The sequence below is a fragment of the Ilyonectria robusta genome, assembly GCF_021365365.1.
Source record: "Ilyonectria robusta strain PMI_751 chromosome Unknown BGZ61scaffold_29, whole genome shotgun sequence".
Taxonomy (NCBI): Eukaryota; Fungi; Ascomycota; class Sordariomycetes; order Hypocreales; family Nectriaceae; genus Ilyonectria; species Ilyonectria robusta.
This window is the reverse complement of record NW_025764463.1, coordinates 135,946-162,094: the sequence shown is the minus strand read 5'-3', so window position 1 is coordinate 162,094 and position 26,149 is coordinate 135,946. Positions and strand designations below refer to the sequence as shown.

Sequence of the window (26,149 nt, the reverse complement as noted above, 5' to 3'; positions counted from 1 at the left end):
TGCTCTGCCCCCGCCATTGTGTTGGATTATTACGACTGGGAGTATTTAGTGATCTTTAATTTTGCCGTTCGCATATTGAGAGTAGGCACCGGGGATTTATTCTCCAACAATTCTACCGCCTGAATATGATCGAACCCATGCAAACCGCCGGCGCCTATGGGCCTTCAGGTCGCGCACTGGAAACATACAAACACGGCAAAGCTTGGGATCTCATGAACCAGGCCAAGCAATATCCAGCATACGATCAAAAGACCTGCCCTGGTGGCTTTATAAATTTGTCCGGTGCGCTGAACATTCTGATGCGGGATTGGCTAAAGGACTATTGTGACCAAAATATGGAGAATATTCGGATTTCCCAAGGTGAGTCGCTCGTCAACATAAGGACCCGTGTCTTTTTCACTTTCCCTTTCACGGCTCTCTAGCTCACACAATTGATGCAACCAAAGTCCTATCTTATGGTAGCATATCTGGTGGACCTCAGCTTCAGAGCGCGATGGCTGCATTCTTCAACCACTTTTTTCACCCCAGCACCCCAGTTGAGCTAGCACAGATTGTGGCAACGAATGGTGTCACGTCCATGATCGACCTTGTAGCTTGGACTCTGTGCGATCCTGGTGATTCCGTTTTGTACTTGGCGCCAACGTTTTACATGCTGGACTACGACCTAGCATCACGGAACGGTATTGTCGGTGTGCCCGTCTCTACGACGATGCTTGATAATCCGTTTGGTGGTGACGACGAGGACATCCGTAAGTTGGTTGAAGAACTGCAGAAATCAGCAAACTCAACTGCAGAAAAAGGATTTCCGCCACGAATTCTGTTTCTTTGTAATCCTGCAAATCCCCAAGGCCGCTGCTACTCTGCCAAGGCTCTCGAAGCGCTCGCTAGATTCTGTGCACGTCGTCGGATGCATCTCGTCGTCGACGAGATATATGCCCTCTCCCACTTCGGTGATGAGCCTTTCTCCTCAGTTCAGGCCATCGAAGACGACGAAGAAGCGGGAGTTGACGTCAAGCAAATGGTTCATGGCATTTATGGTCTGAGTAAAGACTTTGACATGGGCGGCGTTCGCATGGGATTCCTGATCTCGCGAAACACTGCATTCGTGGATGCGATTAAGAGAGTAACGTGTGTCTACCATGTTTCGCATTTTCTGACGTTCGATTGCTCATCTGTTGCATTAGTTGGTTCACGTGGATCACCGCTTTCTCCGAGGCCTTTGTTACCAATTTCTTCAGTCAGCTCAACCTTGTACAAGAATATGTGTCCATCTACCAAAGCCGTCTCGGTGAGGCGTATTCCAGGACACACGAGGCCCTCGTCAAAAATGATATTCCATTCCAGCCAGCTACTTCCGGGCTGTTTGTTGTGGTAGATCTTAGTCCGTGGATGAGATACTTCGACGGGCCCGATAAGGCGGACAATCCAGCTGAGACTCGCGAGGTACAGCTTTGCAACTGGCTCCTGGAGGGGGGTGTCTTTTTAAATCCGGGACAGGTAAGTGCTTCAACACAGGGGCTTGTACCTTGCTGATAACCTTCAACATCCATCCTCGTTTAAACGTTCATGCTAAGACCAAAACATTAGTTTGCCTTTTCCGATAAGCCAGGGCAGTTCCGATTGGTTTTCACGGAAGTACCCATCGAGACTGTTGTCCTCGCGGTAGAAAGAATCCGGCTGTCCCTGGACAAGCTACAGAACGGCTCGTTGCTTAAAAACATGCGGCAGTTCGAGAATGAGAGTGATCAGGTAAAATTGGACGATCAAACAACGTTGTGCGTTTCAGAACGTGTTCGAGACGAAAACGTCGATCATAAAAAGACAATTCAATTGGAAGGAGGTGAGAAGGGAATGAGCCGATTCCGATTAGTGTGGCAGAAACTTAATTGCGTACAGTAGAATATAGCAAGAAAGGTGATCTGAATGTTTACTTTAGCACTTGTGTGGTCTATTTTTTATTACTGCCAAGTATATTCAAGACAATTACACACTTCTAGAATCCCACTGCATATTCATAAAAAATAGCGCCATGTTTATCTATGTTTGTATGCCTCTGTCCTGGAAGACATTCATAATCAGTCTTCTACATGTTGGGTGGTAGAAGTCTTTGTATTTGTTGAATGTTTGCACCGCGTACTTCTTGTCTAAATCGATAAGCTCCTCAAATCTATTTGTATGTGAGTCTTCTGGTTTTGCTTTGAAATGTGAATGGAAGGGTGCAGCGATGCGAACATACAGTGGTCTGACGAATTTCATTCGTCCCGTTTCTCCCAAAACTTTTGCCGTCAGTTGCAACGAGTCTCGATCGCCAGCCCGCAGAGCAACTCGGAGATAGCGAGACAAGACCTCAAGGTTCTTGGAATGGCGTAGCCCATACGTAGAGCCTAGTGCTTCGACATAAGCTTGGGGGATTGGATCAGACCCGGCAATGAGTTGGTCTAAGAAAACCAGCTGCTGGCCAACAATCCAGCCATCCACATCGGCGGCAGAAGGTTGGAATGCTGAGACTGCGGAAAGAGACTGCCATTTTCCCGTTAATTGGATGCAATGGTCATATAGCTTGGATTTGAAGTTGGGTGTTGGGGGAGCACCGGGTTCATGGAGCCACATGTTCCAATCGACAGAGGCCAGCGCCTCAGAAGCTTCGTCGTCAGCTTCGAAAAAGTCCTGCAGGCACTTCGTGAAAGCCTCCGAGTCCACCGCCTTTCTTGAGAATGATTTGAAGTACTGATTGGGGCCGTTAGTTTCCTTGCCATGACGCATTTTGATTTCTTTCAGAGGTGGAACATACGTGCCGAGCAAACACAAGCCACTTCTCTCTCCCAACGGTCTTTTCCAAATAACACAAGAATGTATATCCCTTCTCGTATGAGATTTTGGACATGACATCATCAGGTCGTTGCCCATCAAATTGCATCACCAGGCTTGTGAATTTGCTCTCATTGCCACCGTATGACTCGATCGCATAGAGAAGCTCCTGCCAGCCGACCAATGCCTGGAATGTCTCCTCATCTTCGCCGCGCAACTTGCGGATAATATATCGCTCGATGAAGACCGTCCAGCCCTCGTTGAGCCAAAAGTGCTCCCACGAGGCGTTGGTCACTAAGTTGCCGCTGAAGCTGTGGGCGAACTCGTGCGCGACGATGTGCACATTTTGCCGGTCTCCTGAAATGACGGTCGCACTGTAAAAGTTGAAGATGGGGTTCTCCATCCCACCTAAGTGGAAGGACTTTGGAAGCACAACGAGGTTGTACAAGGGCCAAGGATACTCGAAAAGTAGTTCCTAACGTAATTGACATTAGTATGGTCCTTCTTGTGAATATATGCACGCGAAAGGGACACTTACTTCTGCTGCTTGAATGATTCCTTCTAGATCTGGCTGTAGCTCTGCTTTGCACGCGTCCAGATGACCCGGAGTGCAGTAGATGTAGCTTCTGGGACTAATTTGGTTGCTGACAAAATTACTAAATTCCAGTTATTAGAAAGAACCCCCACAGTCATTGTAATAGAAAGCATACCCGCTGGCGACAGAGAAGAGGTAATTAGATATCGGAATGTCCTGAATGAAGGTGTATATTTTCGATTCAGGAGTGCCTTCAACTGCGTAGTAGATAGGATCTTGCGCCGGACACCCACTTGCCACAACTGGAAATATGGAGTGGACATGAATATCGAATGTGGATTTCACAGAGGGTGTGTCCTGGCATGGAAATATTGATCGGGCATGGACGGGCTCGCACTGAGAGACTATACAAACAACATGTCAGCACGTTTTCCGTGAAGATTGGATGAGAACACTGACAAACAAAAGGATATTTTCCGTCATCAGTCTGTTCAGGGCTAAACCATTGGAGGCCAGTAGTATCCGCGGTCGTCTCGAAGTCAACCTATAATGATCTTAGTCTTCGTACACAAGTATTCTTGCCCAAGTGATGTAGGGGATACTCACATCTAGTTGAATGACTTCTTCATACCCGAGAGGGCTTTGAAGGTAGATGTTCAGAGGGCTTCCGTTGGGCTCCGACCGGGGTTTAAGCTCCCACTCAGTCGGATTGCCATTGACAGCGACCCGCGTGATGTTGAGATAGCTTGTGTCAAGCACAACCTGATTCAAGTCTTCCACGCATCTCGACTTTAGCGTCAACGCGGTAGAGCTGGAAATGGTTTGCTGATCGAAATTGATGGCGAGTGTGACGACTGTGTGCTCCGTCACAACCTCCTTGAAGTTGGAGCTCGTGTGGATGTCGTCGTACTGCGGTTGCGAAGCCATCTGAGCTGGAGAGGACATACTGCGAATAGTTCTGGCGCTATTCACAGACGAAAGGCTTCTCTTTTTGACCTTTGACTGGGGCCAAGCGTAACTGAAGATTCTTGTGATGAGGTTGGTGATGCCAGAATCTGTGGAGATGTTCGCTCCATATGTCCCTTCATAGCCTAGTCAGTGGGTTGACCCCACAAGCATTCGGTACTGCCGGAGTCTTGTCCGCTAAACCGAAGATGGTGTTTTCGAACGATTCACGATAGGTACTGTCTTATCTACAGTGGGCCATCTAAATTCAATGGCTTCTGTTGCAACAGCGCTAACAACGACTGCTTATCTGGTGCGTAGCTGTGATAGTCGCTCCAGCTAACGTCTCCAGGATGTTTATCTCGACAAGTCGGCATGCGAAGCTTTGCGAATTAAGATGTGATTTGAGTTGAGTTCGATTAAATGACCACGTACATCCAGCACCCACCGATGAGGTTCCAGAATCTTCGCAACAGCACGCAATCATCATGTCAGGAAAGACGTCCAAGTCCGATCATGTCGGATCCAAACCCTCAATGCATTCGGAAGTAGATGGCATTCGCGGCTCTGTCGACATTGAGGACAGCACTTCTCATGCCTTCGTTGATGTCCAAGACATCTTCCTGCCATTCCCGACCGATGATGACGATAATGTACTAGAAGATGAGACTGATATTTTGCGAATTCGAAGCATCTTTGTTGGTGTCCTTCTCGGTGCAGTTGTCAATGCCTCTAACGTCTATCTTGGTTGGTTTATCTCATAGTCTACCTCCAGGCTGCATACTTACATCAGGTATAGGTCTAAAGACTGGTCTTACATTCCCTGCCAGTCTCTTTGGTTCCATCTTAGGATTCGCAATCATCAAGACAGTTAGCAGGATGGTGACGGAAAGCTTTCCCATTCTCGGTGGCAAGTTCGGTCCCAAAGAGAACAACATCATCCAGACGAGTGCCACAGCTGCTGGTGGGCTGGGCACAGTCTTCACCAGTGCCATTCCTGCTCTTTACCAGATGGAGCTTCTGAGCAACCCGAAAGAGGACTATGGAAAGATCGCCTGCTTTACTTTGGGCACTGCCTACGTCGGGTACTTCTTCGCAACTCCTCGTATGTAACTCCTCTGGTTATCAAAACCTTACGGTATTATCCCCCAGATTGTCACGCTTTTATCTAATGCTTCTTTCCAAACAGTAAGAAACCTCTTCATCGTTCAACTGGCAAGACAGCTACGACTCGTTTTCCCCACGTCTACGGCCACAGCCACTACGATTCGTTCAATTCACATTGCCTCGACGGGTGCGAATGAAGCCATGAAGAAGGTCAAGTTCCTCTTCATCGCTTTTGTGGCTGCTTTTGTCCTTCGAGTGGCTTCGTTCTTCGCAACCGGTCTGCTCTGGGATTGGCACATCTTTACCTGGTTCTTCATCTGGGGCAATTACAACAATTCGGCCATCTTTGTGGAGAACTGGGCATGGTTCATTGAGTGGACGCCTGCGGTGATTGGTTCTGGTATGATGGTCGGCATGAATACAGCCATGTCTATGTTCGCCGGTACAGTTGTCAGCTGGGCCATCATTGGACCCGTTCTCGTCCGGACGGGCGCTGCCTCTGGCCTGTTGATTATGGGAGAGGGTGACACTGGGCCGTGGAAGGACTACACGACTTATTTCAGCATGAGTCTGCAGGATCCAGTCCACAACCCAAGCCCTCGATACTGGCTATTGTGGCCGTAAGTCATCCCTGAACTTCGATAAAGGCTGGTACGTGGTTCTGGGTTAGCTGATTATCTTTCCAGGGGTGTTCTTCTCATGATTGTCGTATCTATCGCAGAGATGCTATGTCAGTATCGCGTGTTGCAATTTGCTGCACTTGCGACTGTCCAAGAGCTTACCAAGGCCATCCTCGCCGGGCTCAATTTGGTTGGGTTAAACTCCCAGTATCTGGCTAAATTTGTGGCACGCCAGGACCAGCACAATATGGAAGAGGAAGTTCCAGACCACCATTGTATCAAGACGTGGATGTGGAGTTCGGGATTGATTCTGTCCATTATTGTGACGGCGATTAGCTGTGGCCTGCAGTGGAGCGTACCTGTATCCATCACTGTCATCTCCGTCGTTTTGGCCATGATCTTCACACAAGTTGCCATTCTCAGCACTGGCATGACGGACATGACACCGCTTACAGCCGTGTCGAAGTCGTCGCAGCTAATCCTCGGCGGCGTCACCCGAAACGACGGATATGCCCTTCACAAGTCCCAGCTTATTAACTCCATCGGCGGTTCCATCGCCTGTGGTGTTGCTAGCCAGGCCACAGACCTAACGGCCGACTTCAGAGTCGGGTAAGTCAAGGCAGCTTTTCGTTCTTGTTGCAGGTGGGAACTGACATGCATTGCAGATATCTTCTGGGTACCCCTGCACGCGCTCAATGGATAGCACAGGGAATCGCTACGCTAGCTGCCGTGTTCCTCTCTCCCGGTATCTTCATCGTCTTCGCCACAGCCTATCCCTGTATTCTAGATCTCAGTGCCCAGAGTTGCGCCTTTGCAGCGCCATCTGTCAGTGCCTGGCGTGCCGCGACCATCGCTTCCACGAGCCCGAGCCTGCCCATCCCCACGTCTTCAGGAATATTTGCCATCTGCCTCTCCGTCTTTGGCGCCGCACTTGTCGTTTTGAAGCACTTCGTGCTGACGGGTGATAGAGAGAAGTATCGTGTTTATGTACCCAACATGATGGGCTTTGGAATCATGATGGTCGTCCCGGCGCCGTCGCTAGGCATCGCTATTGCAATGGGGGCTTTCATCGCTGCAACATGGGAGAAGTTTTGGCCACAGACTCATGAAGTGTTTTTGTTCCCCGTGGTTGCTGGCATGATTGCTGGCGAGGGAATCGGAGGAGTCGCTAATGCGATCATGTCGATTGCCGGCGTCTCAGCTGGTACAAATATCGCGTGTCCTGCAGGTAGCTGCTGAGAGACTAAGAAGTTGGGCGGAGGGTTGACAGAAGCGTATGTCTTCTATCCCATGTCAGGAACCATTTCCATTCCAAAGCAACCATCCGTGTTGTATATTATTCCCCATAATTTGTATCACAATGATTTAAATACTGGTGCACACAACTAAAACCTCACTGTGTAAAACGCCGAAGGGTGGTCATGTTTAGATTTTCTATATGTTGACTCCTTCCGCCGTATGAACATAGAACCTGATTGACTTGTACTAGCTATCCTTTTCAAACAGATTGAACCTTGAAACTGAACGATGCACGACCAGTAACAACTCCCATAGTGTTCTTCAGCTGCAGGTGGTGGAACCTTTCCAATTCGCTTCCAACTTCAACCGTCCCGATTTGCAACTGCTCTAGCACCTCCACGACCACGGCATATAGAATGTCCAGACTGCCGTCTTCGATCTTGACCGCAATTCCGATTGCGCCGTCAGCCCCAAGGCGTCTTGTCTGCTCGGATTCTCGGATTCCCACACCGTAGCATGCATCTGCACCGATCTTTCCAATCATCTGCCCTCGGTTTTTCTCCATGAGCGCAGTACAGAATCGTCCGGTCCCGCCAACAAGTTCTGGATGGCTGGTCATTGCATGGAAGATACGTGCCGAGTTCCGAGTCCGCGTAGATACTCCTGGGCCCTCTTTGTCCAAAAGATCTGCCGCATCAGCAAAGATGGCGAATATCCGTGCCAAGTAGTGGAGAGGAAATGCCGGCGCTGGAAGGTTGCACCCATCAATGCCCCATTGGATAGAGTCAGGATTAGGACAGAGGCTCTCCACGACTTGCTTTACTTTCTTTTGCATCGGATGATCAGGTAGATGATAATCCGTTAGATCTGCTCCTAACGCTCGAGCGCCAGCCAACATCGCAGCGTGTTTTCCCGAACAATTGTTGCATATTCCGGTTGGCGTGTAGTCCGCCTTGATCCATGCTCGGTTGACTTCGTCGGATCCTGCAGCGTGGCCACCGCAGCGGAGATGGCTCTCCTCTGCTTGAGCCTTAGCTAGCATCTTCCTAGCGCGTGTGATATGCCTCTCTTCGCTGCTATGCGATGCGCACATGAGGGCCAAGTCGGCATCGTCGAAGCCTGACTGCTCAAAACCACCTGTCTCGAGGACGGCAAGCGCCTGGGCAGGTTTTGCAGCCGATCGAGCGAGGGTTACTCTCGATGGGTTGCCGACTGAAAAGAGAAGCTTGCCGTTGGAGTCTGTGATGGCGACATGGACGCCATGGCTGTTTTCGATGATGCCGCCCCTGTCTGTTAAGACGCAGTCTCGATCGACTTGGATGGGTCTCTTCATTCAACTGAAATTGGGTATTTATGATACGAGAGTGTCTTGTTTGTCGGAAGTTGACATTGTCAATGGTTGCTAAATATATATTGCACACCTGAATGTTCTAAACACGCCCATGGCATTTGAATTGCATTGATCTACAGATTACGCTGAGTCACATAGATCCTTCCTCTAGACCTGAACGGGAAATATTACTCGGCGTGGTCAGATTGGCTCATTTTCCCTCACGCTGACATCATGAGACATTACATAACCATGATCGTTGGCTTCGAATCTATCTAGGATTCTCTGCGTCTTTGCGAGTGTCAAGGATTGTGCATTTAGTTGCCTTGGTTGATATGACTCAGAATGAGCCATTTTGAACCATTTACCAACCAGACAAACCCTTGGTTACGGAACCGGTACCCGTAGGGTACAAACACTGGTTGAGATTTTGATAGCCGACCGAAAACCTCGGGATTTGGTAGCAGAAGAATAAAAAATCACGACCTCTCAACCTACTATTCAATGTCTTCTTTTCTTACCCTGTGCGTTAAAAAAATCCCCTCAGCATGTCGTGATAGCCAGGACGTCAGGCCGTGCGTCCTCTCGTATCCGATGCGGAGGATATATGACGCTCCAATGGATTCCTTCCAGGGCTTGGACGATGACTCATCGAAGGAAGCTTATAGAGTCATTCCAAGGCTTGGCGATTGCTTGATACCCGACGGGGCTAAAGCGCTCCCCGATTGACCAACCATCCTGCTGATGAGGCTAGACATCTCTGCTCGAACGGGCAACCAGTTTTGGTCGACTGGGAAGCCGATAGTAGTATCCGTCCCGTTCTTTATCGACCGTCATGAGTTGGCAGATTTCAGCCGGTAAGCTCCTGCTTCCCAGATGGACGCATCGCTTGACAGCCAGCCAATTATCAGATGGGTGTTTCGACTGCAATAAGCTTTTGCGGCCTCTGAAGTTGGGCGAGGGAAGTAGCAGGTTTTGATTGCAAACGAGCGAGGACGGTGAGGGTTGTACATTTAGTTTGTAGGACCATGTCAACGACACACATTAATCTACGTCCTTATTGGCAATTATTCGTACCTTTGTCACTAAAGAAGCTAGTGTCTGTCGTAAAGAAATGCCACGATCGGATTAGCGGGAACCACAATAATTCATGGGGCCTCCGTTTCTAGTGACGAATGGGTATTATTGATCACCACATGTCATCGAACCATGGATTTGAACTTGGCACGCGTCTCTTGAGCGACAAGTTAGAGAATATGCTGATTGCTAGTCTTGGGAGTTTCGAAGAAAAGGGCCCTCTGGGCCATTGACTGCTGAATATTACTATACTCGATGGAATGACGCTCCCAGTGAACAACCTTACGAATCCAGTCCCTTTGAACCTCTTACTCGTTAATGAAAGATGGAAGACATCGCTCGACCTCCCGCCAGGTGGACCGCGGAAGTTACCAAAGGCGCAAACGAGACCACTCGCGCCAACTTCATCGTTCAATTTGACGGCCCGGATGACGCCTGCGATCCCAAAAACTGGCCAACTCATCAAAAGGTCACTTGCACCATTCTCTACGGCCTATTAACAATGGGCGTCACGCTGTCGAGTGCTATCTACTCAACCGGGGTAAAAGAAATCGCCACGCAGTTCAATGTTGGTCAAGACGTGGCCAATTTGGGCACCAGCACTCTGCTAATCGGCTTTGGAACTGGCCCATTGCTCTGGGCCCCGATGAGCGAGCTGTTCGGTCGGAAAGCACCAGTGCTTGTGCCATATTTTCTGGCTTTGATCTTCACTATCGGGACAGCGGTTGCTACAAATCTACCCACGATTCTCGCCACACGCTTCTTTGTCGGGTTCTTCGGTAGCGCACCTATTGCCATTACAGGAGGTGTGCTGGCGGATTTGTTTAATCCTCAGCAGCGCGGACTGGCACTGGTCGGGTACGCTGGCGCAGTTGTTGGGGGTCCGGTATTTGGTAAGTTTGATGTCAGAATCTTGGAGTTGATGAGTAACTGACCAGGATGGCTTCCTTCTAGGTCCCGTAGCAGGTGGTGCAATCATGCACTCCTCGCTCGGATGGCGATGGACTCAATATGTCACAGCGATTTACATGGCTGTGGTGGTGATTCTCGGTTCTTTTCTTCTATCTGAATCGTATGGTCCGATGCTTCTCGTAGCCAAAGCCAGGCGCATGAGACTGCAAACCGGCAATTGGGCATATCACGCAAAACACGAAGAATGGGATCCCACGTTCAAGGAGATGACGACCAAGTTCTTGGTTAGGCCGCTTCGCCTTTTGGCAACACCTGTTTGTTTCCTCTTTGCTCTGCATTCCAGCTTTGGTCAGTCATTCCTTACCGAAGCAACATGCACAACAGTGTGATTGACCGGTTCCAGTTTACAGCATCGTATACCTCAACCTTGGCGCCTTTCCCATCATCTTCCAGGGAGAGCGAGGGTGGAATGAGTTTACCGGCAGTCTCCCCTTCCTTGCTTTATTAGTGGGCATTGTTGCTGGAGCATTCATGAACTTGAAAAGCCAGTCGTTTTATTTAAACCGTGTAGCTGCCAATAACGGCCGGGCGGTCCCTGAAGCGCGGCTCCCGCCCATGATGGCTGGAGCAATATCCATCACCATCGGCCTCTTTATCGTTGGCAATACGGCTGAGGCAAAGTACCACTGGATCGCACCCGTTAGTGGCGCCGCGTTAATGGGCTTTGGATTCTTCACAATCTTCCAGGCCGCGCTGAATTACGTGGTGGACACATTTGCTAAATACGGCGCGAGCGCAGTGGCTGCCAACACGTTTCTACGGAGCTCTCTCGCCAGCATTTTTCCACCCCTCGTCTCACGTATTTACGGTCGGCTTGGGATCGTGTGGGCGTCAAACATGCTTGCTATCATTGCACTTTTAATGGTGCCTATTCCGTGGGTGTTCTACTACCAAGGGAGAAAGTTCAGGGCAATGGGGAAGTTATCACGGGATTCAACTTGATGCAAGGTGATCGATTGATCTACATAACCCCGTCTTCAACATCCTGCTGAGCTTTCTAACTGTATCTGCACTTATCCTGCACATGGCCATTCACCCACCTCGTTTCAACCCGCATGTTGCTGCTTTAAAGTCACTTATCATACGACTTGGGTATGCTATTTTCGGCTGCGCTGTCCTACTTGCTGTGTTGGTCGCGAAGCGCCAGAAAGCCTAGCACGAAGTCAGACCACGAATTCCAGGACAGATAAAGGCCAAGCTAATAATAGACATATCCTCATTGGCCGCCTCACTTTCTTTTCTTGTATGAGAATCGCTTATTCATACCCCCTCTTGCTTTGTCAGTTTCAACCAGCAAATTTAGTTGCCTGACAGGAAGCGGCCCAAGATATGTGATCTCACCCATTGGCCCAACACATTTACACTTTATGTGCTGTTGATACCGGTACATGTCGAAATGTTTCCGAGCGCTTAGGACAAACGAGGCCACCAATGATACAAGTGGAAGATCAGAGGTGTTGACGCCTTCATCTGATAGGGAGGCAGACCAGGCCGCAATTGGCGGCCTGTTTCGTCTACTGCTGCAGGAGGCCTCCCCGCCCTGCAAATTCGTATTTTTGCACACCATCTCAAGGAATTGATACTACATCGATACCACCAACGGGACGCGGATCCCTGTTACGCTCCTTAATCACACAACGACTGAACTTGTGATTAAGGCCCAGAATTCAGGTATGCAGGCCGTGGGATGATGTTGGAAATGTATCCATTAGACGATGGACGCCTCCAGAGCCGGCGTTGTCATTTGCTGAACTTGCCTTCATTTAATTTACATTAAAACGTGTGTGACAGAAATCATTTGCAAGTGACAATCTCCTGTTCCGCTAGTGACAAGGCAAACTGTACATGATCCGTCTTCAATTCTCTTATTACTACCGAAAGCGCAATTATTTCCGCTCTATCATCATTTCACATTCTCAACCAACCATACACTAGCCTTTGACCACGTCACCTTCCGCCTAGATTTTGTTGGGCCGTCCGACACATATTCCGACACAATCTGCGGGCGCGCTACCATGCCGATCGGCTGGCCGTCCAACCTCTTATCACCCGCAGGTAGGGCCGTGGTTGGGTGGGCGGCCATGTGTGGCGAGGAGGCCGCAAAGGGCGTATTCTTGAGCGCGCTGAGACCGAGGGGCTGTATGGAGGCTACACGCAACTTCCAAAGCCGCATTGTGAGCTCTGCAAATGTCATGAATATCTCTAACAGCTTAATTTGTAAGTCTGAGTCAAGAGGCTTCAACAAGCCAGCACACTTGCTCACAAACGCTTCTGCTGATCGCTTGAAAAGGTTTGGATGGATAGGACATGCCGCCGCCAGGATGTCAATTGTGCACAGCCTCCACTGAATTGCAGATTCTACCAGTGTCTAGAGTTAGCTGGCGACTTGCTTTAGTAGTAGTGAATTCGACCTTACCAACAGTATTGGCTTGTTTTTCGAATGTGGCCAACGCGTGCCGCCACTCTTTGTTCCCATCCTTCAGTTCGCAAAGATAATACGCATCCGTGAGCATCATCTGGCAAAGATCATGGGCCAAGATTGACTCAATTACCATGACTGGATCTGGCGCATTTTGAAAGTCAAGAACTGAGAAGGTGCCTGTTGCCAGTAGACCACAGCTAGCAAGCATTTCCATATAAGAGTCCACGCCACCGACTTGTTCTGCCTCTGCCTCGTCGCACCACGGCTGCAGCATGTCATCGAAAAAGTCAGTCAGTGACTTTGCAATGGCGGTATCGGTAAAATCAGCTGACACGTTGCTTGAAAGCTGATTGACGACGATGGATTGGGTTTCCCGGATGATGGCTTCTTGGTCCTTTAAATCTTGAAAAAGGGTGTGGGTGTAGTTCCGCTCATCTTCAAGCTCTTTAGAAATGAGCTCTCGCTCCTTGATAGCTTTTAACAACTCCTCTTCCAAAGCGGCGTTTTTAGATTGAACCTCTTTATTTTGGCTCGCGATGAAATCCAGGCTCTCGCTCCACTTTCTTTCCACGCTGCGAGATTTCGCGACCTCAGCCATCCACTGTTCTAGCTGGGCGTTAGAATGGTCACGCTGCCCTTCGGCTGTTTTCAACTTCTGCTCCAGATCCCTGATTGTGACCCTGGATGCTTCTCGATGGTGACCTTTTGGCGGTGGATCGTTTGGTTGCTCGGGACTCCCACTACCAAAAATGGACTTGTTGATCAACTTTAAGATGCCTCTTTTCGTCTGAGCAGCATCTTGCTGTTGATCGTACTGGCGCCTCTCAACTTCAGCGGAAGTGTTTTGGATTTGATTGCTTGATGATGTATCTCTGTCTCGGAGGGTCTGTAACTAAATGCAAATCAGCTATTGTTGCCATTGGGGGTTGGCCAAGGCGTACGACTGGCTGAGAGTGTCCATCCGAGGGGATGCGGCCTGCCTTTTGATATGAACCACCAGATGTTGTCTGCGTATACTCTCCCTGGGAGTGTCAGTAGTTGATTGATTAACCTCAATTTCTTGTTTCTGGGACGCACCGGCACTTTGTTGTCTCCTGGATTTCGGTACATCTTCTATCGTGAATTGGACAAGACGGTAGGTGCGTAAATGGTTAAAACTGGCAATGATTCGTTCCTGGTATTTTTGATTCCAAGTTTCTTTGATGAAAACAGTAAGATGCAGGGAAGAGGCGATGGCACGGAGTGGTGGGAGGAATGTTTATACAATTTGCTGTCTTGGGCCGCTACCCGTCTGCACACTCCGACATGGTTAGGGACGAACGTCGGCTGGTACTTCGTCCAAGCCAATGGCTCGCTAACGATTGTAGTGTGTCATTTGGCGCCGTCACATCTGACCATTCGCCGCTTTAAGACGTTGGTCAAAGAATAGGCCGGTGGCTATGTTGGGTTTGACTGAGCCAACAGATGTTTCGGACTGTGGGGGTTTGTACGTGACCAACACATCTTGGACGTCTCATTGCTTCTTTTCTTATTTAATCGCCACATTCGGCAGTGCAATAACCCTCGCAGACAAGACATTCCAAGCACACATTCTCATGCTACAACTGTCCCATTGCCGAACATGCCAGCTGAGAGCCTCTCCATCCGCCACAGGGCCAAACTCATCGTTGGCATCGACTATGGAACAACGTATTCAGGTACAGTCATCCTATGTTTTGGTAGAAGTTGCATGATACTCCTCATGGATTGGTGATTGACGGGTTCGCATCACAGGAATCAGTTTCGCTCTGACGAGTGCTGCCGATTTCAAAGACATTAAACCCTGGACAAGGTACCCCGGAAGCGCTTCCCACAATGCCGAACACTGCGAAAAGGCCCCTTCGATCATGGCTTATGCAAGCGAAAACGAAGAATTCTTGGACCAAAATGCTTGGGGCTATGAGGTAGAACCGGGCATGAATTGCTCGGCTTGGACGAAGCTGCATCTGGACAATGTTTCTCTGCCATCTGAATTCGACGATCCTGACCTCAAGAAAACGGCGTCCAGTGCACTTATGAGGCTTCCGAGAGGGAAAACGGCCAAAGAAGTTGTTACTGATTATATGAGGGGCATGAGCAAAATGTTCACTGACAACATCGTTCACCTCCTTGGCGGTAGAGACAAGTTGGGGCTTCTGCCCATGGATGTTTGGGTCACGGTGCCAGCGACGTGGTCAGAACAGGCGAAGACATTGACGCGAGAAGCCGCCATAGAAGCCGGCTTCGCATCCCGCCCCATCGATCAGATGTATCTGATCCCCGAGCCCGAGGCCGCCGCACATTTTTCCTTGAAGTCTAGTCTACATCACACAGAGGACCTCGTAGAGGTAAGTTTCTTCAACAAAGGCATTATTGCCAGAGGTATCTAACATGCTGCCCAGCAAGGAACCGGTGTTATGGTTTGCGACTGTGGTGGTGGCACTGTCGTATGTGTAGGGCTCTGTAGTCAAGATGACATCTGGCTGATGGCTGATCCAGGACATAACTACTTACGAAATTACTTCCGTCGCTCCAAAGCTGAAGTTGAGAGAGATCTGTGTTGGCGTAGGTGAGAGACGACCTACTGCAATCCCAGTCTATTCTTTGCAGATACTGATGCCCTAACGATAGGTGGTAAATGCGGTGGAACTTTCGTCGACAGAAATTTGTACAAGTTGATGGCCGAACGATTTGGGCCTGCCTTTACGTCACGCGGGAAAGAACAAACTGGACCTGGGAGCCAATTCATGACGTCTTTCGAAGGCCAGAAAAAGGACTTTAAGTCGGATAATTCGTCGAAGAAGATCTACAAACTCTACTTGCCGATGCCCGACTTGCCAAAGAATACCGCTGGTTACAACAAAAGATATTCCCACATCGTTCTTTCATACGACGACATGAAAAGCCTGTTCGATCCAGTGGTTGAAAAGATAACTTCTTTGGTGGATAACCAGGTGGCACAAGTGGAGAAGAGAAACGAGCCAAGCATAAAAACCATGGTCCTTGTGGGAGGTTTCGGTTCATCACCTTATCTGCGAGAGAAGCTAGCAGAGTGGTGCACAAGCCAAGAAATTCAACTAACGACGCCTTATTCGGGCGGGTAAGATTTCCCTACATCTGGGTCTGGAGGTGGCTCTAATGTCAATCTTAGATGGTCTGCTATAGCATGTGGAGCTGTACTTCGAGGACTCGAGGGCGGCATCATTAGTCAAAAGAAATGCCGTCGGCATTACGGACACTCGTTGTCGAAGCCTTATGACGGCGTCCTTCACGACGGCTTCGATGAAACAGTTCGGAGATTGTGGACTAACAAATTTACGGGCGTCCAAAACCTGAGCGGTTTTATGTCGTGGGAAATTGGAAAGGTGTGTAGAAATGCACTGTGAATAATGAGATACTAATGCTATCAGGGTGACTTGGTTGATGAAACGACCGAGATAAATACCGAATTTGACAAATTTTTCAGTTCCCGCAGTAGTCCTACGCATACCCACGAACTCTATGCTTGCAGTCTAGATGACTCCCCAGATACCCTGGAGAACAATCGTAAGTTGATCGAGAAGAATCCAGGACTCTTAGCCAAGGAACTAATAAAGAGCAATGTGTAGGAATTGAACTTGTTGGAGCGGTGGACTACAGTGATGCCATGCAGAATGTCGACATGTCGAAGTTAAAGCAGGTTAAGGACAGTCAGGGTGTCACGCACTACGAAATATCTCTCGTGTTGAATATACGCCTTGGAGATGACAGCGGATTGCTACAGTTCCGGATATTGTGGCGAGGGAGGGAAATGGGTGAAGCCAAGCTGGGATTTTCTTATTGTTAGAGGATGTCCGGGTATTCATCACAATCGATTGATCTTACTATGATGGTACTATTCATGTCACATATCTGGGAGCGATGTTCGTAGCAAGGGACAATCCGTCCATCAAGTGAAACGTGCCCAGCAGAAATTTGACCGTTGTAGCCTTTCACGTTATATCGTGCTCAAATCCAATCCTTTGTAATCCTCTAATCATGTTAAACCAGGCGACGTAGGGCCAATGGCTTTTCCCAAATATTCGAGGTATACATCAATCAAGCGATTCCACCTCGACGGGAATGAGTGCAACAGCATATATTTAGTGGGTTTTATGAGAAAGAAAATCACCTGAAGAGCCCCGTCAGAGACGGAGCTCACTTTGTAAGCGTCTTCCTCCTCTCTCCGTCGGCAGATATTGACGAAATTTACAGAACAACCCATATCCCACCATTACAGATACCACGGTGAGAAGTGGAAATTGGGCTTTTGGTATTGCTACGCACACGGAAGCAGTACTGCGATGTCATTATAGAGTGAAACGTAATCTACAACTCGCTACGTAATTAAAGAAGGGAAATCGCCTCAGGAGTTACGTAAATTGTGCACTCCAATCGCCCGAACAGGAAATGTTTTACGACGATGCCCACGGTTATAGACCCACAGTCAAATCCCAAGCACCAAAGCTATCCACATCCGTAGACTGGCAGCTTATTAGCATCAGTGACAAAAAAGAGTGACATGATAAAGGACTGAATGGTATGACTACTGCGGGATATCGGTTGGCTCATGTATAAATGGAAGCCGGTTTATTGCCTCGTCAGCGCGGCCGCGATCCATTGCACCAGTCGTCCTTTGCCTGCTCTAGTCTGCAGGCAAGTTTCAACAACTCCCTTATCTTAAAATCGATGTCTCTGCAGAAGCAACGTTGATCAATGGCATTGAAGGGAGACTTATCCCTGTTGGTAGTATCTTCCCGATCATCAATTACATGAATGGCAGCGCTACGCCAAAGGTCTGATAGCAAAAATATTTCATCGTTACCCTCCTGCCTTGAGCTCTCTGCGCTTGTCCATGAGCCTCCACAAAGGACGCGAGGAAGTTGCTTCTACTACTGGGGTGCTTGATCCGCCTCAACTGGTCCGCTGCCCATTGCGATTCATCCTTTTGGAAGCTTTCGAGGGCGTACACAAATAGAGGTCGAATGTATCCTGGGTTGAGTGCGCCATCCGTAGAGACATCCCAACCACCCTCGACGATGCTTCGGATTTGCTCCAGGGCATGCTTGGCCTCGGGCGATGGAAACGGAGGATCCCCCAGGATTCGACCGATTACGATGATCTCCGCATGAAATGCCGCAATGCAAACTCCAGCAAGAGCGATGAGCTGGTCGGAAATCTGAGCAGAGAGGTGTTCTCGAACTTTGTCTGGCTGTAGGTGCAACGTAGCCGGCCGCTTCTCCCAAAGATCAGACAGCTCTATCTTCAGAGCTGCCACGATATCGGTCACCTCTGCCTGGTCAGCAGGCGTGGTACGGGATCGACGGTAATGCGTTACATCTACGACTCGGTTCGACATCGTTTGGAGCCTCAGGTAAAATGTAAAGATAGGCGTAGCGACGGCGTCATATAAACAACGTTCCGGATGCGCGTCGCAGTCCAGTGTGGAAAGACCAGGTACCTCCTTGACGTGATTGTATAGGAGGCTGAGCACCGATGCGGACAATAGGCCGGCGCTCCCTGGCCTCTTGGTGGTCGTATTTAGGAGTTGCAACCAAGCACAGATTCGTAAGGAAACAGGCGATCGATGCCCATTCAGTAACCAAGCCTCTAACCTTACTACAAAAGCCCCATCAAACACGGCAAGGTGAGGGCCGTCCTCATTCGGTAAAGAGACTGCACAGAGACAAAGGAGGAAGGCGCTGACCAAGACGATATCAAAGTCCACTGCCTCATCGCCCGATGTAGATTCGAAGCCAGTGACGGCGGCTTGGTAAACTGACATGGCGTAGGCCATTGGCAAACGATCCACCTGAGCTCTGTAGAGAGCCTGAACAGCCAGCAGTGACCCTGCAACTGAGGTGTGCTGGAACCCCAGGCGAGCGATGTGCTGTTTGATCCTTGTCCAATTTAGATGGTCAAAGGGTGACAGCAGAGGGCATTCCACCACTTCGATAAAGTAGCTGAATGAAGACGGAGAAGGCGCTTCGGAGGCTGCCAACCAATCCATGGTTGTGCTCAGATAAATGAGCTGAGATGTTTGCTGGAATCGATCTGAGGGATTAACGGCAACGCTGAGACTGGAGCCTCGGTCGAAGTTATCAGCACCATGATTTGGAGACGACTCATCGGAATCATTAGATATTGAAAGACCCAGGTCTGCCTGTCCGAGATCACCAGAGATGGTCAAGATTTCCCGAGCCCCAGGGTCGGAGACGGTTCCCGGGAGGCCAGGTTGTGTAGGAATGGGATAGTCTCCGGCTTCAGCCTGCATCGGGACGTTATTTGGCACCGCTCCCGTGCTGGTTTGATCTCGTTGAAAGTGTCTCGGTAGCAGATCCGAACCCATAGGCGGTGATTGAGACAGTCCCCACCTGGTTGCAATCCTATAGACGCATGCCTTTTTCAACCGTGTGCATTTTTGGCAAGTTGGCCGTTGCTCGTCACACTTTACCTTTCGAGCTCTGCAGACGAGGCATCCTGTGCGAACGCGGCCTTTGAAATTCTGATCCGGACGAGATAAGGCCTTTTGTCGATGAGAACTGGGAGTTCTACTATCGTTGGGGCTGGCGGATTCCGTTTCTGTTGGCATGCTGTCGACTTCCATTCGGGCTCGCAGCGGTAAACTACCAAGACGTGGAGATATGGCTGGTGACAAAGTGAAACTACAGTCGTCCGGGGGCCTTGGAAAGGCCGGTGTGACGCGATGATGTGAATGATTTCTCGTCGTGGTGAAGGGATCATGGAACAGTGAGTGAGTAGATGCTCCACCGATCTCCTCGGAAATGAATTGCCCCCAACTCATTGGTGGACTGGCCCACGTGACTACTAACTTGCCGCTAATTGGGGAGCTGCTGCTGGTGCTTAGATTCACCTTGGTGAACCTCCACTATAACCACAGGCGTTCAGGGGCACGGTAAGCAATAAACGACTGCTTCCAGGCGGGAGCGTCAAAAGATAGTGTTGAAGGGACTGAGAATATGTGCTACAATCCATAACTTACAGCATTAGTATGGGTATCCATACTTTTGCTGGGTTGTGTGGATGTGCCTCAACAAATACTGCGCTACATCACAATGGCCACCATCTCGATGCAGATGACTGATTGACAAATGTGATAGAGCGAATGAAACGACAGGATAGATACTTTCTACTTCTCTATTTCATCATCACCTCAAACGACAGGAATCATCCCACAACGACCAGCTTCGTCGAGGCAACGACATGCGCCCGTCGTGTTGTTGATCAAATGGCGGACAGCCCAGCCCGAGCCTGACTCATGATCCTGACCACCTGCGCCACATCATCACTTATGACCTGATCCAACAATCCTTCTCGAACCCATTGAACAGCCTGGGCCTCTATATCCACGCCGTAAGACTTGAGCTTTGCAAGCCGCTCAGGGGCTGGCACGTGTAAGAAGACGGCGAAGCCCTCCGCGTGAAGCTGACGAGCTTCCCCACTCGGGAAGTGCTGTATCTCCAGATTGACTGCGTCGACGTTTGCTTCTCGGGCCACCGCTGCGGGGTCGATCAACCGAGAATGCGATATCGCGACGGTCGGGACTTCGGGAATCGCCTTCTTGACGGCCCGGAGCTGGACGAAGTCGAAGGATGAAAACTGCAGCAGGTCGGCGCACTGAAGTTCGTCAATCAGTGCTCTCAGCTTGGGGAAGATGTCGTCATTTCGGTCGTAGATCTTGAGCTCGAGTTGATAGATGATTCCCAGCTCTCGCGCAAGACACAAAGCATCCCTCAACAGCGGAACTCGCTCTCCTGCAAAGGCCTCGCTAAACCACCGGCCCGCGTCGAGTTTTGCAATCTCTGAATAGTCCATGTTGCGAACGAGGCCATTGCCGTCTGTCGTGCGATCCACCGTCTCATCATGGATCAGAATCAACTCGCCATCCCTGGTCAGCGCGAGGTCAGTCTCGCAGGTGACACCCTTGCCGCCGATCTCCTGGGCCTTACGGAACGCTGCGAGGGTATTCTCCGGAGCGTCAGAACTGTACCCTCGATGTCCAGCGATCCGGGTCGTCTGCGGCGTCGTTCGTAGCCGATTACTCATATTTCTGGGTTTTTTTCTCGGTGTAGGAGTTGATACGATGTTCACAAGGCGATTGAGTAAAAGGGAAGTGAAGAGTAAGTAATCATCCACTGGCAGCCCTAATCCAATCTAGCGTCAATCAAGAGGTATTTGTCCCTGAGTTGTCATCAAGAATAATCCCGACGTCGCTTCGGAACCGAGAAACTGAAGTCCCACTGAACTACAGAACGGAGCCGAGTAGAGCAGAAGATGTCACTGAGAGGACGGCGCGACTGGTAATAGGGAGCACCGTATGGTTGTGTTCCTTGGGTCGGCAATTGTGGGCACCACGTTATCTTGAACCGAGCTGCTTTATCTCCAAGCGAGTTCGCCTGAGTCGGCATCTCTTAAGCCGCCACGATCCCACCCACCAACTCCACTCTTGCCGAGATTGGCGGGGAAATTTACAACCATGTCTGTCAAAAAACAGAGCGAATAAGTTGATTAGCTGTATACAAAGAGGCTGGGGCGAGTTTCTCTTGACTGGCCTTTGATTCAACCCAATTCCCCCGTCTAAGAGCCTTTCCATCTTTAATACGCCCCTTCCGTTAAAATGGAAAACAAGTAACTATCACACCTTGACTCTGTTGTAAGCATTCCTACTACAGAATATCGATACTACACAGGACGCACTATTCCTAACAAGACGATGTAACCAACAAGTTCGGCCTAACGAATGAATTACTCACATACCGCTGTCTGGAGAAACACCACGTTCATACTTTGCATTCTATAGCTGCGAACGATCCACCCACCTTATCATCGACATGGCATCCCCCTACGCACGTGAGCAGCATGTTGCTGAACTAGCTGTTCTGCGAGCTTCGATCCTCACGAAACAAGTTCAGTCTAGTGTCAGTGAGATCTCCAAAGACGACAACTCCCCGGTTACTATTGCCGACTTCGCAGCCCAGGCAGTTCTTATCGGGGCTCTCCGCCATACTTTTCCCAACGACTCCTTCTTGGGCGAAGAGAACTCGAGCCCTTTGAGAGCTGACGAACGACTCTGCAATAAGGTTTACGAACTCGTATTATCCGCAACTGGTTTGCCAGACCCAGACGCCGGAGGGGTTGAATTGCCAAAACCAGCATCTGTCGATGAGATGCTGAGATGGATTGACCTTGGTGGACGTGGAAATGGAGGTGATAAGGGGCGTTTCTGGGTTATGGATCCCATTGATGGAACGGCAACGTTCCTGAGAGGCCAGCAGTACGCTGTTTCGTTATCCCTGGTTAATAACGGAATAGAGGTTGTCGGTGTACTGGGATGTCCGAACATCAGCGCTGAAATGACCCGGGTTTCGGAGAATAACGTTGATATAAATGGCTTTGGCATTATGCTTACAGCTGTCCGAGGCCAAGGCTCGACGTTTCGGACCATGACACTACGTGGCCTTGAGGAGGCTTTCCCTCTGAACTTCCCCCAGCCATGCAGGTCCAACATGCTGCACATTGTCGACTGCATCGCTTGCGAGGTCACCCGCCACGATGTTATTGCCAAACTGGCCGACCACTTCAAGGCAAAATTTCCCAACATTGAGCTATGGTCCTCACATATCCGCTACGCAGCCCTCATCATTGGCGCCGGCAATGCGCAGTTCTGGGTCCCTGCCGGTCCAGCATCCAAGATGCACATCTGGGATCATGCAGGCACGCAGCTCATCTTCACTGAACTTGGCGGGAAGGTGACGGACTTGGATGGGAAGGCTGTGGATTTCGGCGCTGGGAGAGACCTGAATCGTAACAGAGGGTTGGTTGTGGCGCGGGGAGAAATTCACCAATCTCTCCTTGCGGCCATGAGCGAGATAATAGGACACTGAGAGAAGCAGAAGCCACTAACCTTCAGGTAGCTACGTCACCTTTGGAGTATCGCCTAAATTTAGCAATCAGTTTTGTCAACAGAAAACTTCTGCGAAGATGTACTACACATGATCAAGGGTGCCTGATGATTCTCATTGTGGGTTTATGTTAGTGGCTTAAACAACTAAGGACTACGGCCAAATTAACTTCCCAATGTAACAGGGACACGGACGACGAATAGCTAGATGTAAGTGGTATTGGAGAGTATGTGAACCAAGGGACCTCAGTGCCGTGTTCGCTTGTGTGCAAGAGAGGCCTGGTATTTGGCAGTGTACCTCAATTGGAAGTGAAACCGAAAATTTTGCCGTCGCAGAATTGTGAACAGGCGTCGCCCACATGATCTGGGACCGCATATCAGGCAAGTTTGGACCTTATCAAGGCTAGAACAAGCTCCTCTGACGTGGAAAGAGTAACAGGGCCAAAGGAATCAATATGTGGAACAGGATCCAGGAAGCAAGGATAGAGACAAGTTATTGTATTGATGTGCTAGAGCCCGTGACGAAACGTAACCCGCCTGTGAGAAGACAAAAATTAATCTATCCTGGCACCGGATCAGGTGACCGAGGGTTCTGGTTAATGGTCCCTTGGCCCTCGGGGCACCTGATCAGCTTGGGCACTTGACCCTATTTCCACGAGATTGGTGGTAGAATGTGGTTGGTTTAGTAGGGAGGAGTTATAGTGATGGTACAGGGACCGAATTTGGGCTGCCTGACGACCTAGGGTAGCCCGTCTCCTTCAATGTGGGAAAAGGAGACCTTGGTTTCCTTGAATTTCCAGACATGGGTTTTCCGCTCAAACAAAATATCCATCTCTGCGGTTGTCCTGCCTTTGGACTCTGGAACCATGAAATATGTGAAGGTGAATCCGATAACGCCAGCTCCAGCCCAAACGAATCCAGTCATCGCACCCCAATTCCAAGCTGTGGGGTTAAGCATGTACGGTGTGACTGTGCCGGCGACAATGTTGACAACAGAGTAGGTATTTCGTGCAACCACAACTGACTTGCTTCGAAGGATTGAAGATGGAATTTCCGAAACCAGCACGAAAGTGACGGGAAGTACCAAGAGATTGGCCACAAAGCCATCCACCGCGAGGAGAGATCCAATGCCCCACGCCGTTGCTGAAGACGATGAACTTCGTAGATGAACTCCCATACCGCCTATGGCTATGAAAAGGGCTATAGTCAGTATGTTACCCCAGAGATACATTGTTCTTCGGCCAGCATAGGTCATCACGACCCACTGTAGGATCGTTATTAACGGTACGTCCATGTAAGGGATATCCTGAGAAGACTTACCGCACCAAGAACTCCAAGTACAGAGAGCAACAATGCAATTATAGTCATGTTGAACGATTGGTCGGTAGGTAGGCCGGCTTGCTTGAAGAAGTAGGTCATGAATCCCCGCAAGGGTGCGCCAGTCAGCACCTGCATAATATAAACGCCCATGACGATGAAAGTTCTGCGGAGATTCATCCCTTTGAAACATGCGAGATAACTCGTACCAGACTCGATGCTTTTCTCGTGCTGTGTGGTGAAGACCATCAAGGAGACGAGTTTTTTAATCTCGATATCCAAGTCCTCAGAAGTCAATCTGGCCACAGCGGCCTCGGCCTCGTCCAGGCGGTTCTGGCGTACAAGCCACCAAGGAGACTCTGGTGCAAAGTATACACCGGCGATGATGATAATTGGCCAAAACCACCTGGGTATCCGTCAGATCATATGGATGACTAAACTTGGAAGAAGTCTTACTGAAGAGCGAAAGGAACTCGGTATGACCACGGACTGGGCAAACTAAGAGTGCCACGAAAGGCGACGGCGTTCAAAAGTTGACCCAGAGCCTAAACCAGTCAGCTTTGACTTCTGATTTCAGCCTATGATTTACTCACCCAGGTTAGCGAATAGCAGCTTGTGAGGTAAGGGCGAAGTGCGGTGGGCGAGATATCAGTGACGTATACTGTGGTTACAGTTTGAAAAATGCCCAGAGGAAAAGCTACATGGTATTAGAATTGTACATGGAGGTGTTCTCAGGAACACATACCCATGAGAAACACGGCAACAGCCAAGACTTCGAGACGCGGTGCGAAGAAAAAAATTAAAACGATAGGTGGCATAGAAACCAGAGCGGTCATCATCGTTTTCCGGAACCCAAACCTCTCGGAGACATATCCACCCATGAACATTCCTAGTATAGACGTAACACCAGATATGCCGCCTATTCCGCTTTGCCAAGCCGCGGAGATTTCATAGGACCCATCCGGTTGTCGAGAACCGAAGGCTTCCTGGAAGGCAGGCACCGCGTAGAGTGACCCTGTGATTTTGGTGTCGAATCCCTCCATGACGAGCGCGAGGGAGATATAAGCACCAAACCAAACAGCCTTGGAATATAGCTTCAAGGCGCGACGAGGCGTCAATGAATGTTCCCAAACCATGGCAGCTTCGGCATCCGCCACAAGGTTTTCTGGCATGACCTCCTTTGTTGCGGACGTTGCCTCCATGATGATTGGGCTTCGAAGGACTCGGTGGCTGATTCGAAGGTGTCGTGAATAACTTAGGTGTTCGAATTCTGGACAAGTGGAGAATTGACCCCCAGATGTAAGACATCACGACACGGCTCTTATAGAGATGTTGAACTGAAGCCATCCTGGAAGAGAAATCGGATTGCATTGAATAAAATGGCAAAATCAACCAATAGGCCCCTAGCTCCAGACCACGGGGAATGGCTTGAACTCTGCGAATCCCAATGGGTGACATGACTCGAGCCTTTGCCGAGGAGTCCACTTTAAGCGAACAAGAGAGTCGGTTGGCAAAGGCCCACTCTAGGCGATTGCATCAGGTGTTGCGTGAGCATTGATTTCTGAAAAGGCCCCGCTGGAAGCGACACATTGCCGTAACTAGCTAGTACTTTTCTAGGATCCATTATAAGCGAGCGGTGCTGCTCAATCCTCGATGCTCTGCTATCTGAAAAGCCGCATTTCAATGTAAATCATGTTGCTTCCCTGCGGTTCTCTTCAAAGAAAGTTGCCTCAGTTTACTGTCTCGTGTCTCATTATCTCAATATGCATTAGTCCCAAATCCCTTCCATTGCGTATCAAAGAGAGAGCGTAGGTGGCTT

General features: G+C 49.6%; 11 protein-coding genes across 11 annotated transcripts; 5 read left to right on the top strand and 6 right to left on the bottom strand.

Annotated features, from left to right (window-relative positions):
• Positions 1–125: 125 nt before the first annotated feature.
• BGZ61DRAFT_484260 (pyridoxal phosphate-dependent transferase) lies at positions 126–1,899 on the top strand (the record flags this gene model as incomplete). Its single annotated transcript, XM_046249587.1, has 5 exons — positions 126–360; positions 447–749; positions 795–1,128; positions 1,185–1,497; positions 1,588–1,899. The coding sequence occupies 5 exons, from the start codon at positions 126–128 to the stop codon at positions 1,897–1,899; spliced, it is 1,497 nt and encodes a 498-aa protein (XP_046097471.1).
• Positions 1,900–2,037: 138 nt separating this feature from the next.
• On the bottom strand, positions 2,038–4,270 carry BGZ61DRAFT_498693 (peptidase family M1-domain-containing protein; the record flags this gene model as incomplete). The annotated part of the gene is made up of 7 exons (XM_046251306.1): positions 2,038–2,167; positions 2,237–2,727; positions 2,792–3,283; positions 3,347–3,464; positions 3,519–3,747; positions 3,803–3,887; positions 3,950–4,270. The coding sequence occupies 7 exons, from the start codon at positions 4,268–4,270 to the stop codon at positions 2,038–2,040; spliced, it is 1,866 nt and encodes a 621-aa protein (XP_046097470.1).
• A 554-nt stretch (positions 4,271–4,824) lies between these two features.
• Positions 4,825–7,254, top strand: BGZ61DRAFT_366032 (OPT oligopeptide transporter protein-domain-containing protein; the record flags this gene model as incomplete). The annotated part of the gene is made up of 5 exons (XM_046241649.1): positions 4,825–5,035; positions 5,088–5,393; positions 5,478–6,015; positions 6,082–6,624; positions 6,681–7,254. 5 exons carry the CDS (start codon positions 4,825–4,827, stop codon positions 7,252–7,254), a joined length of 2,172 nt encoding a protein of 723 aa, XP_046097469.1.
• Positions 7,255–7,413: 159 nt separating this feature from the next.
• BGZ61DRAFT_461864 (L-asparaginase II) lies at positions 7,414–8,667 on the bottom strand. The gene has a single exon (XM_046247226.1). The coding sequence runs from the start codon at positions 8,585–8,587 to the stop codon at positions 7,514–7,516; it is 1,074 nt and encodes a 357-aa protein (XP_046097468.1). The 5' UTR covers positions 8,588–8,667; the 3' UTR covers positions 7,414–7,513.
• A 1,319-nt stretch (positions 8,668–9,986) lies between these two features.
• BGZ61DRAFT_366104 (major facilitator superfamily domain-containing protein) lies at positions 9,987–11,575 on the top strand (the record flags this gene model as incomplete). The annotated part of the gene is made up of 3 exons (XM_046241653.1): positions 9,987–10,554; positions 10,616–10,921; positions 10,977–11,575. The coding sequence occupies 3 exons, from the start codon at positions 9,987–9,989 to the stop codon at positions 11,573–11,575; spliced, it is 1,473 nt and encodes a 490-aa protein (XP_046097467.1).
• Positions 11,576–12,536: 961 nt separating this feature from the next.
• On the bottom strand, positions 12,537–14,165 carry BGZ61DRAFT_559413 (uncharacterized protein; the record flags this gene model as incomplete). The annotated part of the gene is made up of 4 exons (XM_046255763.1): positions 12,537–12,991; positions 13,050–13,947; positions 13,997–14,077; positions 14,133–14,165. The coding sequence occupies 4 exons, from the start codon at positions 14,163–14,165 to the stop codon at positions 12,537–12,539; spliced, it is 1,467 nt and encodes a 488-aa protein (XP_046097466.1).
• Positions 14,166–14,676: 511 nt separating this feature from the next.
• BGZ61DRAFT_559411 (hsp70-like protein) lies at positions 14,677–16,899 on the top strand (the record flags this gene model as incomplete). Its single annotated transcript, XM_046255762.1, has 8 exons — positions 14,677–14,752; positions 14,829–15,421; positions 15,476–15,520; positions 15,573–15,642; positions 15,705–16,173; positions 16,225–16,438; positions 16,484–16,619; positions 16,682–16,899. 8 exons carry the CDS (start codon positions 14,677–14,679, stop codon positions 16,897–16,899), a joined length of 1,821 nt encoding a protein of 606 aa, XP_046097465.1.
• Positions 16,900–17,630: 731 nt separating this feature from the next.
• On the bottom strand, positions 17,631–20,115 carry BGZ61DRAFT_559405 (uncharacterized protein; the record flags this gene model as incomplete). Its single annotated transcript, XM_046255761.1, has 2 exons — positions 17,631–19,980; positions 20,095–20,115. The coding sequence occupies 2 exons, from the start codon at positions 20,113–20,115 to the stop codon at positions 17,860–17,862; spliced, it is 2,142 nt and encodes a 713-aa protein (XP_046097464.1). The 3' UTR covers positions 17,631–17,859.
• Positions 20,116–20,336: 221 nt separating this feature from the next.
• On the bottom strand, positions 20,337–21,349 carry BGZ61DRAFT_559402 (PLC-like phosphodiesterase; the record flags this gene model as incomplete). Its single annotated transcript, XM_046255760.1, has 1 exon — positions 20,337–21,349. Exon 1 carries the CDS (start codon positions 21,156–21,158, stop codon positions 20,337–20,339), a length of 822 nt encoding a protein of 273 aa, XP_046097463.1. The 5' UTR covers positions 21,159–21,349.
• Positions 21,350–21,943: 594 nt separating this feature from the next.
• BGZ61DRAFT_484252 (uncharacterized protein) lies at positions 21,944–22,996 on the top strand (the record flags this gene model as incomplete). The annotated part of the gene is made up of 1 exon (XM_046249586.1): positions 21,944–22,996. One exon carries the CDS (start codon positions 21,944–21,946, stop codon positions 22,994–22,996), a length of 1,053 nt encoding a protein of 350 aa, XP_046097462.1.
• A 756-nt stretch (positions 22,997–23,752) lies between these two features.
• Positions 23,753–25,502, bottom strand: BGZ61DRAFT_366072 (general substrate transporter; the record flags this gene model as incomplete). The annotated part of the gene is made up of 5 exons (XM_046241652.1): positions 23,753–24,277; positions 24,334–24,736; positions 24,787–24,875; positions 24,924–25,027; positions 25,070–25,502. 5 exons carry the CDS (start codon positions 25,500–25,502, stop codon positions 23,753–23,755), a joined length of 1,554 nt encoding a protein of 517 aa, XP_046097461.1.
• Between the last annotated feature and the right edge of the window lie 647 nt (positions 25,503–26,149).

Coding starts and splice junctions, on each gene's coding strand:
- BGZ61DRAFT_461864 (XM_046247226.1), bottom strand. CDS start 8,587: ATGAAGAGACCCATCCAAGTCGATCGAGACTGCGTCTTAACAGACAGG.